This window comes from Sapajus apella, unplaced genomic scaffold, assembly GCF_009761245.1.
Source record: "Sapajus apella isolate SASKATOON/1434 unplaced genomic scaffold, GSC_monkey_1.0 scaffold192, whole genome shotgun sequence".
NCBI lineage: Eukaryota > Metazoa > Chordata > Mammalia > Primates > Cebidae > Sapajus > Sapajus apella.
In genome coordinates, this window is record NW_022437132.1 from 619,842 (window position 1) to 630,292 (window position 10,451).

A 10,451-nucleotide genomic window follows, 5' to 3' on the forward strand; every position below is an offset into this window, starting at 1 on the left:
AAAAAAAAGAAGTAGAACCTAGGCCCTGCCCTGCCTCCTGCTGCGTCAGCCATGCAGGGCCCAGGTGAGGACAAGGCCGTGGACTCACTGGGTAAGTGTCCCCGGGGCCTCTGTCCCGAGCCTGGCCCTGGGTGGCACTGGCTCTTCCTGGAAGCGCCGACTGTCGGCCACTTGCCGCTCCCCCCAGCTGCTATGCGTTGGTGTCAGTGCTCTGGACCCGGCCAGTGGGTGTCTGGACTCAGCCATGGCTGTGTGCTTCGGCCCTACGGCCCTGGGCCACCTGCTGGTGTCTACCTCGTCCAACAGAGTCGTGGTGCTGGATGCTGCGTCGGGCCACAGGGTCCGGGAGGTGAGCCTCGGGGCTGCGCCCGCCCACCTGGCCCTCCCCGTGCTGTCCCAGCCTGACCTCTGTGCCTGCAGCCCCTCCCGCTGGGTGGGGGACTGCCACCACATTCCAAACGAGGGGAGGCATCAGACTGCCGGCCACTCTCCTGAGACGTGGAGTTTTCCAAGAGCACTGTATTCCAGGTGCCCGGTGTCCACCCTGGGCCCTGTCCCTCCCTGGCACTCAGTGAGGACGCCCGCTTCCTGCTGATGGCTGCCGGCCGGGCTGTGAAGGTGTGGGACTATGTGACGCAGGCCAGCCCAGGCCCCCAGGTGTGTGTGTGGGCAGGCAGGCAGCCTTGGCCGTCAGGAGCCGCCTCAGGTGGCCGAGGAGACCCCTGAAGGCGTGGGTGGGGGCAGTGTTGTCCTGGGGACAGGGAGAGCAGAGGTGAGAGGAGAATGACTCCCCAGGGCCCCCTGTGCCTCCATGTGGGGGACTAACACCGTGTGGGGCCTCTTGCTCACTGCCCCCCGGGGCTGGGCACACGGCAGCATCCATGCCATGTCTCTGGGTCCCTGCATGTGATGTCACTGCCTCCAGATGTACATCGGCCACTCAGAGCCTGTGCAGGCTGTGACCTTCTCCCCTGACCAGCAGCAGGTCCTCAGTGCAGGGGACGCCATCTTCCTCTGGGACATCCTGGCCACCACTGAGAGGTAAGTGTCTACCCACAGCTGTGTCTGCCTAGGCCCCCCAGGCCCTCCTGAAACCCTCTCTCCTCCCTCTCCAGCGAGCAAAGCTTCCCCGGGAATCCCCCAGCCTGTGAGGCAGGTGAGTGGCTGTGGTCAGCTTGGGGGCAGGCGCTGCCCTGGCTCTGAGGCTGGTCCCGTGTCCACCCAGTGGCCTGTCCACTTCCTCTCCAAACATGACAGGGCTCCTTCTTCCTCAGGCCCGGGCACAGGACAGCTGGAGGACGCTGCGTCTGGGGCCAGCGGGCTCCCCCAGCAGCCGGTCCCCAAGCCATCTCCGGCATCTCCACCACGGCCGGGCGTTTGTGCCAGGCCTCCCGAGGGTGGTGATGGTGAGCAGCAGGGATCCTGTGGCAGTGGGGGGATCCGGGAGGTCTGAGAGGGCAGCAGCTGCTCACGTGTGTCAAACTCTGGGGCACAGGTGCCATCACTGCTTGCCCGGTGGGGTACAGTGGGGGCAGAGGCGGGGGGTGCAGGCAGCTTTTCCCCTCCTCGTTGCTCCTAGGCACCTTCTCCACGTCGGATGAGGAAGGACCCTGTGAGGAGAGCCGTAGCCCCAAGAGGCTTGGCCAGGCCCCAGGCCCAGCTGTGCTCACAGAGGAGGGGGCCGGCAGGGATGGAGTTGGGGCCTGGGCTGCAGCAGCGGGCTCCTGGGAGCTTGCCGCACCTCCCTGTCCCCCCAGCCAACCCCGTGAGCAGTGGAGGGCAGCGGCCTGAGGGTGGCTGGGGAGTCCCCTGCGTGATGAGGCAAGGTCACTTGTGGGTGGGACACAGTTTGCCTGTGCCTCTGCTCCGTCCTGTTTCTCACTGAGCAGCAGGGCAGGGGCCTGTGGGGAGGCTCTGCGTGTCGTGGGGTCTCTGAAGGGCTGCGGGGCGGGACAATGCCACAGGCTTTGCCTCCTCCCTGCCAGGCACTAGGGACACCAGGAATTTGGGGACCTCACGCAGCACCTGCCTGGCTTCACACAAGGCCTTCATGCTTGCCAAGGTCAGCTGCAGTCCCCACTCTGACAAGGTGGGGAGTGGTTTTGGGGAGCCCTCTTTCTTCCCAGTAAGCACAGAGGCCCCCCCGAGGGCTCCCTGGCCATTACTCAGGGTTGCTTTTGGTCTCCAAAGCAACCTTGGGTAATGGCTCTGGAGTAATTACTGGCTCTGCAGCCATCACTCAGGTGGACAAGCCTGAGTAGTGGCACCGGCCCTTGGGAGCCTGGCTCCTGGAGGCACCCCCAGCCCACACCCCCGACCCTGCCCTCCAGATGGGACCTTGTGGTAGGCTCCTGCTGACCCGCCTTCCTCTCTCACCCAGCAGCTGCCCTTCCTGAGAACCCCACGGGCCGGTGCCTCTCTTGGCCCTGGCACATGGAGTGCCCACAGCTCCCACACCTCCCACCCCAGCTGCCCTCTGCAGCTGGCTTGAGTGTACCCCAAAACAGCCTCTGGTGTGCGGGCTTTGGGGCCCCGCAGCATCCAGGTCTCCTTCCTCACAGGGTACCCCCCTGCCTACCCCCAGCGGGGAACGGCGGTGGCTGTGTCTGAAGGCTGTCGTTGGCTACAGCGGGAACGGGCGGGCCAATATGGTCTGGAGGCCGGACACAGGTGAGGCACGAGAGTCTGCCCCCACCCCCAGCCAAGATGTGTTGCGTGTAGTCCAGCTCTGTCCACCCCAAGGCCAGGCCCTGGGGGCAAACGAGCGCCAGCCAGCAGTGTGGGGCTCTGTGTTCTTCGGGTAGCGCCTAGTGGCGCTTCAGCCCACGTCCCTTTGGTTGCTAGACAGTGGGGAGGGTGCCCCTGGGCCTGAGACCAGGCTAACCGCTTGGCCCCGCCCTCCCTGCGCGACCCCACCCCTGGGCCCCACCCTCCCTGCACGGTTCCTTCTAGACTCCTCCCCTGGGTCGCCCTCTCTCTGCTCAGGTTTCTTTGCTTACACGTGTGGCCGCCTGGTGGTGGTGGAAGACCTGCACTCTGGCGCCCAGCAGCTTTGGCCTGGCCACCCTGCGGAGATCTCCACGCTGGCCCTCAGCCACAGTGCCCAGGTGCCCGCCTGCATCGCCCTCCTCACCTGGGGCCACTGTGCCCAGCAGAACCTGGCTCCCAGACCAGAGCAGGCTCTTGCCACCAGAGATGGCGCAGATGGCCGCCCCAGCCAGAGCCAGCAGAGCTGAGGTGGACCCAGCCGGCCACGGCTCCCCGCCCACCGCCTGCCCTCTTTCCTGCCAGGTCCTGGCTTCTGCCTCAGGCGGCGGCAGCACGGCTGCCCGTTGTCAGATCCGCATCTGGGATGTGTCTCGTGGCCTCTGCCAGCACCTCATTTCCCACCACAGCACTTCTGTGCTGGCCCTGGCCTTCTCTGCAGATGACAGGCTTCTCGTCACATTGGGTCCGTGGGAGGGAGGGCGGAGGCCGGGGGCTTTCCTGGACCCCGTGAGGGCTGGACCTATGCACCTGACATGGCTGCTGTGCATCCTTCCTAGGGGGCCATGGTGACTGCACTCTCACCCTGTGGAGCATGGCCACCTGTGACCTTGTGTCCTCCACCCACCTCCCGGAGCCAGTGTGTAGCGTGGCCTTCAACCCCTGGGGCGCCAGTGAGCTTACCTGTGTGGGTCAGAGCGCTGTCACCTTCTGGCTTCTGCAGCAGCATGGGGCAGACGTTAGCCTTCAGGTGCTAGACCACCCGCTTGGCTTGCGGGCCTGGGGGCTGTTTTGTGGAGTGGAATCTGGCTGGGCCCGGGGACATCGCTGACCTGTGGCCACTCACCCTGCCAGGTGCACCGAGAGCCGGTCCCAGAGGCAGTTGGGACCGGAGAGTTGACTTCTCTTTGCTACGGGGCACCCCCCCTGCTCTACTGTGGCACTAGCTCCGGCCAGGTCTGTGTCTGGGACACGAGCGCCAGCCGCTGCTTCCTGGCCTGGGAGGCAGACAACAGTGGCATTGGTAGGTGCCCCGTGAGAGCCCTGTGGCCCCTCAGGACGCCTACGTGGAATACAGAGCTGGGGCAGGGGCCTGATCTCCAGCCTTGGCCTCCGGGCAGCCTTGTGACCCAGGGCCTCTGGGAAGGCAGCTCATGGCCTCTCTTGCCTCCAGGGCTGTTGCTGTTCTCCGCCTTTCGATTGGTCAGCGGCAGCAACACGGGGCGGCTGCGCCTGTGGGCAGTGGGGGCTGTGTCAGAGCTGAGGCGCAAGGGCTCAGGTGCCAGGTGAGCTGTTCACCGCATGTGTTTTGGCTGCAGGTGGCTGTTGGTGTCCCTGACCTGGCTTGCAGCCAGTTCCCCTCCCAGGCCGCCCTGCAGATCAGCCCCCCACTACCCTCTCAGAGGGACAGGCTCGGGTGTGTCCTGGGCCTTACTGGCTGCCATCAAGGACGGGTGGCCTCAGAAACCCCCCTGCCCCATGGGCTTTTTCTTCCTCCACCTGGGTGGGCACAGGTCCTGAGACGTGATGCTGAGGGCTCTGCCTTGGCTGGGGACCCAGCTGGCTCTTACTATCAGCCTTGAGACCCGCTGTCCCCTCCTCATTCCCTGCACCCACAGGTGCAGTTCTGTGCTCATGGAACGCGAGCTGGTGCTGGACGGGGCTGTGGTGAGCGCCAGCTTTGATGACAGTGTGGACATGGGCATCGTGGGCACCACTGCGGGCACGCTCTGGTTTGTCAGCTGGGCCGAGGGCAGCAGCACACGTCTCATCAGTGGCCACAGGAGCAAGGTGAGGGACTTGAGCCTGGACAGAGGCAGGGCAGCCGAACCTGGTGCCCTCACTGCCTGCCGGCTGCATCTCCACCAGCCGGGATGATGATATTCCAAGTCCTGCTGCCTCTGGCTTACAGCGTTCACCCTGGGGTTCCCGGATGGCAGGTCTTGGGTGTGCACATCCCTCAAAGCCAACCCAGTTGTGGTTGTACCAGGGAGCCACCTGGCAGGCCTCGAAGGTCTCGAATCTTCCTTTCGCCGATATTGCTTTTCGTGGTTTTTGTTTTTTGTTTTTTTTGTAATTATCAAAGAAACCATATCAGTCTGGATGTGGTGGCTCATGCCTGTAATCCCAGCATTTTGGGAGGCCGAGGCGGCTGGTGGATCACCTAAGGTCAAGAGTTCAAGACCAGCCTGGCCAACATGGTGAAACCCCATCTCTACTAGAAATGCAAATATTAGCCAGGTGTGGTGGTGCCTGCCTGTGCTCTCAGCTACTTGGGAGGTGCCAGGAGAATCGCTTGAACCTAGGAGGCGGAGGTTGCCTTGAGTCAAGATCACACCATGGCACTCCAGCCTGGGCGACAGAGCAAGACTCCGTCTCAAAGGAAAAAGATTCAAAAAGCCCACATTGTCAGTCCCAGCACCTCATAGACGGGCTTTGCTGACGTGGCCTCATGGGATTGTTCCCTGACCCAGGCAGCACCTGGGTTCAGTTCTGCTCTGGTCTGGGTCAGGTTGTGGTCAGTGCTGGGTCCGCTCCTGTAAGGCCCAGCTCTGGTCCGCGGCGTCCTGCTTCTGGAGCTTACTCCAAGAAGCGCACAGCACTGACCTCTCTGGGACCTCCTGGGCTGAACTGGGGCAGCAGGACAGGTGCCGGCCCTTCCCCTCCTGGACCAGGCTTCTGGCATGGCGTTTGTCCAGCAGCTGTGGCCATGGGCTTTGTCCTGTGGGTCTGAGTTCTGCGTGTGGTCGGCCAGGCCCACGGGGTTGGTGGTTCCTTCATGCCGAGCCCCATCTTCCAGTTGCCCCTCGCTTCTGTCTTAAGAAACCTGTGCTTAGTATTTGAAAATGACAGTAGCCAGTGAAGAAAGTTGAGTTTGAGACTGGTGAGGGTCCTTTACCTTTCTGGCAACAGGTTAGTCGAGGTCTGGCTCTCATAGCATGAGCTCTGTCCACTTCGCTCGGTGGGTTTCGGCACGGTCCGCAGCTGTGCCGCAGTCCCCACCGCTGGCTCAGGGCATTTCATCGCCCCAGGAGGCAACCCTGTGTGTGTCCGTTTCCCACCTCCCCAGCCCCTGGCAATCACTGAGTGGCTTTCTGTGTCTGGATTTGCCCATTCTGGATGTTCTGTAGGAGCTGTCTTGTCTGGATTCTCTCCACAAGCATGGTTTCCAGGATCATCCCGGCCACTGCTTGGCCAAGCCAGTTATTCCTCTTTGTGGCCAAATACTGTTGTGTCGTGTGGGTAGACCACAGGTGTGTCCCCCAACCAGGGCCGGGAAATTCGGGTCCTGAGTCCATGGCCTGGGCCCATGGTCACTGGTCTCCCTGTGACTGAGTCTGTGACCGGAGCCCGTGGTCACTGGTCTCCCTGTGACTGAGTCTGTGACCGGAGCCCGTGGTCACTGGTCTCCCTGTGACTGAGTCTGACCTGAGCCCGTGGTCACTGGCCTCCCTGTGAATGAGTCTGTGAGCTGAGCCTGTGGTCACTTGGTGGCCTCCCTGTGATGTGGAAGTGCAAGGCGTTCCAGGCTCCACCTGTGGGGTTCTGCCCAGGCCTGGAGTTTGCTGTTTCTTTGCAGCGCCCAGGGCCCCTCCCAGGGAAGCGGCCTGAGAGGTCCCGCTGCGAGCCGTGCAGGCCCTCGCTGCTGGGCTGAACTGAGCTGATTTTATAGTGAAGTGTATCGTGTTCCCATCTGCACTTAGCGTTCACGTTCAGTGCCAGGCTGTGTCGCTTCCCCTCACTGGTGGGTGGCACCTGTGTCTCCTTTCTGCCACTCCAGCAGTCCTAGCCCTCAGTGGCGTCTGCCTTTTCCCCTGATTCGGGAGAAAGGGCAGCAACCTTGGGAGGAGGAACGCAACCGACGCGTGGTGCGCTGGCTGCAGCCAGCGGCGTGTGTGCTTCCAGCCGCGGCCTGCAGCCTGCTAGAGACACGCGACCACGTGGCTGTATTTGAGGTTCCATCACAACAGCTTTCTCCTCCGTGTCCTACTGACTTTGGCTGGCTAGTGGGCTTATTTGGTTTGGACTCACCCAGGTCTAGCACAGGGACACCCACGGGAGGCCAGCACTGCTTTTCGCTGCGTGGAGTGGCCCGGGGCCAGAGGCAGATGCTCTGGTTTGGACAGCCTGGCCCTGGGAGCTGGAATGGGAAATGCCTGTGTCCCTTTCCCCTGCCCAGGGGCCAGAGGGCTCAGGGAGGGTGGCCAACACCCCCAGCCTAGCCACGGTTTCCCCAGGTGAACGAGGTGGTCTTCAGCCCCGGGGAGTCGCATTGCGCCACGTGCAGTGAGGATGGGAGTGTGCGGGTCTGGTCCTTGGCCAGCATGGAGCTGGTGATCCAGTTCCAGGTGCTGAACCAGGTGTGTGGGGAGCGCCCAGGCTAGGGACAGGGGCCCGGTGTGGGCAGGGTAGCTGCCTTCTTCCTCTGGCCTGGGCGTGTGTCCCCAGGATCCCTGTGAGTGCTGAAGTTTCCTACCGTGGGTCCACAGAGTTGCCTCTGCCTCGCATGGAGCCCCCCGTGCTGTGGCCGCCCCAAGCAGCAGCGGCTAGCGGCGGGCTACAGTGACGGCTCGCTGCGCATCTTCAGCGTCTCCCGCACAGCCATGGAGCTCAAGATGCGCCCCCACATGGCGGCGCTGACTGCTGTTGCCTTCTCTACCGATGGTGAGGAGGTGGGTGTGTGGGGCATGGTGCCGTCCTGACCTGGCCAGGTCCAGTCTCCAGGTTGGGGCTTACAGGGTGATGGCGTGGTCCAAGGTCAGACTGTCCTCTCCGGAGACAAGGATGGGCTCGTGGCGGTGAGCCGCCCCTGCACAGGGATGACCTTCCGTGTGCTGAGTGACCACCAGGGTGCCCCGATCTCTACTATCGATGTCACCCATAAAGAGGTAAAGCAGCCCCAAGAACTGGGGAGTGGGGTCTGGAGTGCTGAGGGGGAGCGGGGGGCTGGAGTGCTGAGGGGGAGCGGGGGGCTGGGGTGCTGGGGGGAGTGGGGGCTGGGGTGCTGGGGGAGTGGAGGCTGGAGTGCTGGGAGTGGGGAATGGGGTGCTTAAAGGGAGCGGGGGAGTGGGGGTGGGATGCTGTGGGGGAGCGGGGGCCGGGGTGTGGGGGTCAGCACTTGTCAGAAGGCACCGTCAGCCCACACCCACCCCACTCCCAGTGTGGAGACTTAGGGGTAGAGGGCACAGACCTATGGCTGGTTGCCAGTGGGGACCAGCGGGTCAGCGTCTGGGCCTCCGACTGGCTGCAGAACCACTGTGAGCTAGTGGACTGGTTGAGTTTCCCAACGCCTGCCGCCACAGAGGTAAGACACGTTCCTGGCACTGTGTGTGGGGCCAGTGCTCATGTGCCCAGCCATAGCACGCCGTGCCTCTGCAGACTCAGGGCCAGCTACCGCCCTCCCTTGCTGCCTTCTGCCCCTGGGATGGGGCGCTGCTGATGTACGTGGGCCCTGGTGTGTGCAAGGAGGTGATTATCTACAACCTCTGCGAGAAGCAGGTACACGCACCCCCCACGTGTCACCAGGAGACCCTGGGATCCAGGGTGGTAGGTGGGGACTGGCTGAGCCCTGAGCCCAAAGGCCTGGAGCCTCATGCTGGCTGCCCACAGGTGGTGGAGAAGATACCACTGCCCTTCTTTGCCATGTCCCTGAGCCTGTCCCTGAGCACCCGCCTCCTAGCTATTGGCTTTGCTGGTGAGTGCTGATGGATGCAGACTTGGGCCTGTATTAGGTGAGGCCAGGTGGGCTCCCTGGTGCCCTGCTCCAAGACAGGTGCCTCACCTGTGCCCCAGGCTTCTGGTCTCTGGGGTGGGGTGAGGACCCCTGCCCTAGAGAGGGTCCTGGGGTTGGGAGATGATGAGGCAGATGAGGAACCAGGCACAGTGCCCAGCACAGGGCCTGAATGCAGGGGTGGCAGGGACTTTGAAGGGGGGGGCCCAGCCCAGTTGTGGGGCGGCAGCGCCATGCGCCCGCCTAGTCCCAGTGGCAGCAGGCATTGGGTGGTGGAGAACACAGCCAGGAGCGCTTTCAGCACTGGCTCCCCTGACCAGCATCACGCCCAGTGGGACAGTCCTGGTGGGTTGGAAGAGCCTCCATGTGCTGCCTGACCCTGGCCCACCTGTGCCATCTGCCCACAGAGTGCATGCTGAGGCTGGTAGACTGTGCCACGGGGACCACCCAGGACTTTGCTGGCCACGACAATGCAGTACACCTGTGCAGGTTCACACCGTCGGCCAGGCTGCTCTTCACGGCAGCCCGCAACGAGATCCTGGTGTGGGAGGTGACCAGCTGCTGAGATGCAGCGGGGACTGTGGTGCTGGGCATCACAGCTGGTCACGCCGGGCACCTGGACACAGGCTTGGCAGAGAAGCCAGGCCTCATGCTGGGACAGGCCCGGACTTCATGTAGATCGCCTGGACCAGGCTGTTGTGAATTCGGCAACCTGAAAATATTTTGACACCTGTTGTCCCTTTGCCTAAGGAGTTTTTAATGTTTCTCTCTTACAATAAAGAAGGGCATTTATTGCATTATTGTATTGTCGCACTGGCAGTCTGTGGTCACTCTTGGCCTGCGCTCAGCCCCTGCCCCGTCCCCAAACCGGCTTTTTGTCAAGGGCCCTGCGGCTCCTGGAAGCAATGGCTGGGTCGGCCAGCCAGGGTTGGCCAGGGCTCCAGGAGCCTGCGCTGCCGGCAGTGCCCGGCGTGTCCACGTGGTGGCGCTGCCGCGCAGCCTGGCCACTCTGGCCCACCCGGCTCGCTGGTATGGCTGCGTGGGCGGGGCCGGAAGTATGGGGCCGAGCACCGGAAGTGCGGGGCGGGCGCAGGGACCCAGCAAAAGGCTGGGGACTCGGTCGGGGCCGGGGTCGGGGTCGGGGTCGGGTTCTGGGTTGGCTGCGGCTCCGGGCAGCAACCATGAGGCGGGACGTGCGCATCCTGTTGCTGGGCGAGGGTAGGCGCCGGGCCGGGAGTCTCGGAATTGCGTCGGCCGGCGCGTGGGGTGAGGGTCTTGGGGGTCGGGGGGCGCCTTGACCTTGGGCCCCGCGCTGACCTCCCCGCCTCGTCCGGTGCAGCCCAGGTGGGGAAGACGTCGCTGATCCTGTCCCTGGTGGGCGAGGAGTTCCCCGAGGAGGTGAGGGGCGCCCGCCGCGGGGGCGGGGTCGGGGGCGGGGGCCGGGGCTCCCGGGTGAGCGCGCGGGTCCCTTGCAGGTCCCTTCCCGCGCGGAGGAGATCACGATCCCCGCGGACGTCACCCCGGAGAAGGTGCCCACCCACATCGTGGACTACTCAGGTAGCCGCCGCCGCGTCCCCGGGGCCCGGCCCGGCGGTCCTGCTGGGTCTGCAGTGGGGTCTCTCCCTCTCCCTAGAAGCCGAGCAGACGGACGAGGAGCTGCGCGAGGAGATCCACAAGGTGCCGCGGGGCGCGGGCCGAGGGAGGGGCCGCGGGGCGCGGGCCGAGGGAGGGGCCG

General features: G+C 64.1%; 2 protein-coding genes across 6 annotated transcripts in view; both read left to right on the top strand.

The window, feature by feature from the left end:
- WDR90 (WD repeat domain 90) overlaps positions 1-9,518 on the top strand; it is an 18,721-nt gene extending 9,203 nt beyond the window's left edge. The window contains exons 22-42 of the mRNA XM_032269390.1: positions 188-349; positions 529-657; positions 926-1,041; positions 1,116-1,156; positions 1,275-1,406; positions 1,580-1,765; positions 1,986-2,089; positions 2,562-2,670; positions 2,986-3,107; positions 3,292-3,451; positions 3,546-3,736; positions 3,841-4,009; positions 4,160-4,271; positions 4,605-4,776; positions 7,224-7,346; positions 7,476-7,650; positions 7,744-7,874; positions 8,147-8,290; positions 8,365-8,484; positions 8,596-8,680; positions 9,124-9,518. Of these exons, the coding sequence (XP_032125281.1) occupies positions 188-349; positions 529-657; positions 926-1,041; positions 1,116-1,156; positions 1,275-1,406; positions 1,580-1,765; positions 1,986-2,089; positions 2,562-2,670; positions 2,986-3,107; positions 3,292-3,451; positions 3,546-3,736; positions 3,841-4,009; positions 4,160-4,271; positions 4,605-4,776; positions 7,224-7,346; positions 7,476-7,650; positions 7,744-7,874; positions 8,147-8,290; positions 8,365-8,484; positions 8,596-8,680; positions 9,124-9,281 (2,841 nt within the window). The 3' untranslated portion in view covers positions 9,282-9,518. The remainder of the gene's footprint in view (positions 1-187; positions 350-528; positions 658-925; positions 1,042-1,115; positions 1,157-1,274; positions 1,407-1,579; positions 1,766-1,985; positions 2,090-2,561; positions 2,671-2,985; positions 3,108-3,291; positions 3,452-3,545; positions 3,737-3,840; positions 4,010-4,159; positions 4,272-4,604; positions 4,777-7,223; positions 7,347-7,475; positions 7,651-7,743; positions 7,875-8,146; positions 8,291-8,364; positions 8,485-8,595; positions 8,681-9,123) is intronic.
- Positions 9,519-9,781: 263 nt separating this feature from the next.
- Positions 9,782-10,451, top strand: part of RHOT2 (ras homolog family member T2) — a 6,077-nt gene continuing 5,407 nt past the window's right edge. For 2 of the 5 annotated variants that reach the window (XM_032269396.1, XM_032269400.1), the window contains exons 1-4: positions 9,792-9,934; positions 10,056-10,114; positions 10,192-10,273; positions 10,350-10,393. Coding sequence is in view for 2 of the 5 variants with exons in the window: in XM_032269394.1 (XP_032125285.1) it covers positions 9,898-9,934; positions 10,056-10,114; positions 10,192-10,273; positions 10,350-10,393 (222 nt within the window). In the remaining 3 variants the exon portion in view is untranslated. Of the gene's footprint in view, positions 9,935-10,055; positions 10,394-10,451 lie in introns of all 5 variants that reach the window. The other 3 variants (XM_032269394.1, XM_032269393.1, XM_032269398.1) reach the window with 3 other exon arrangements.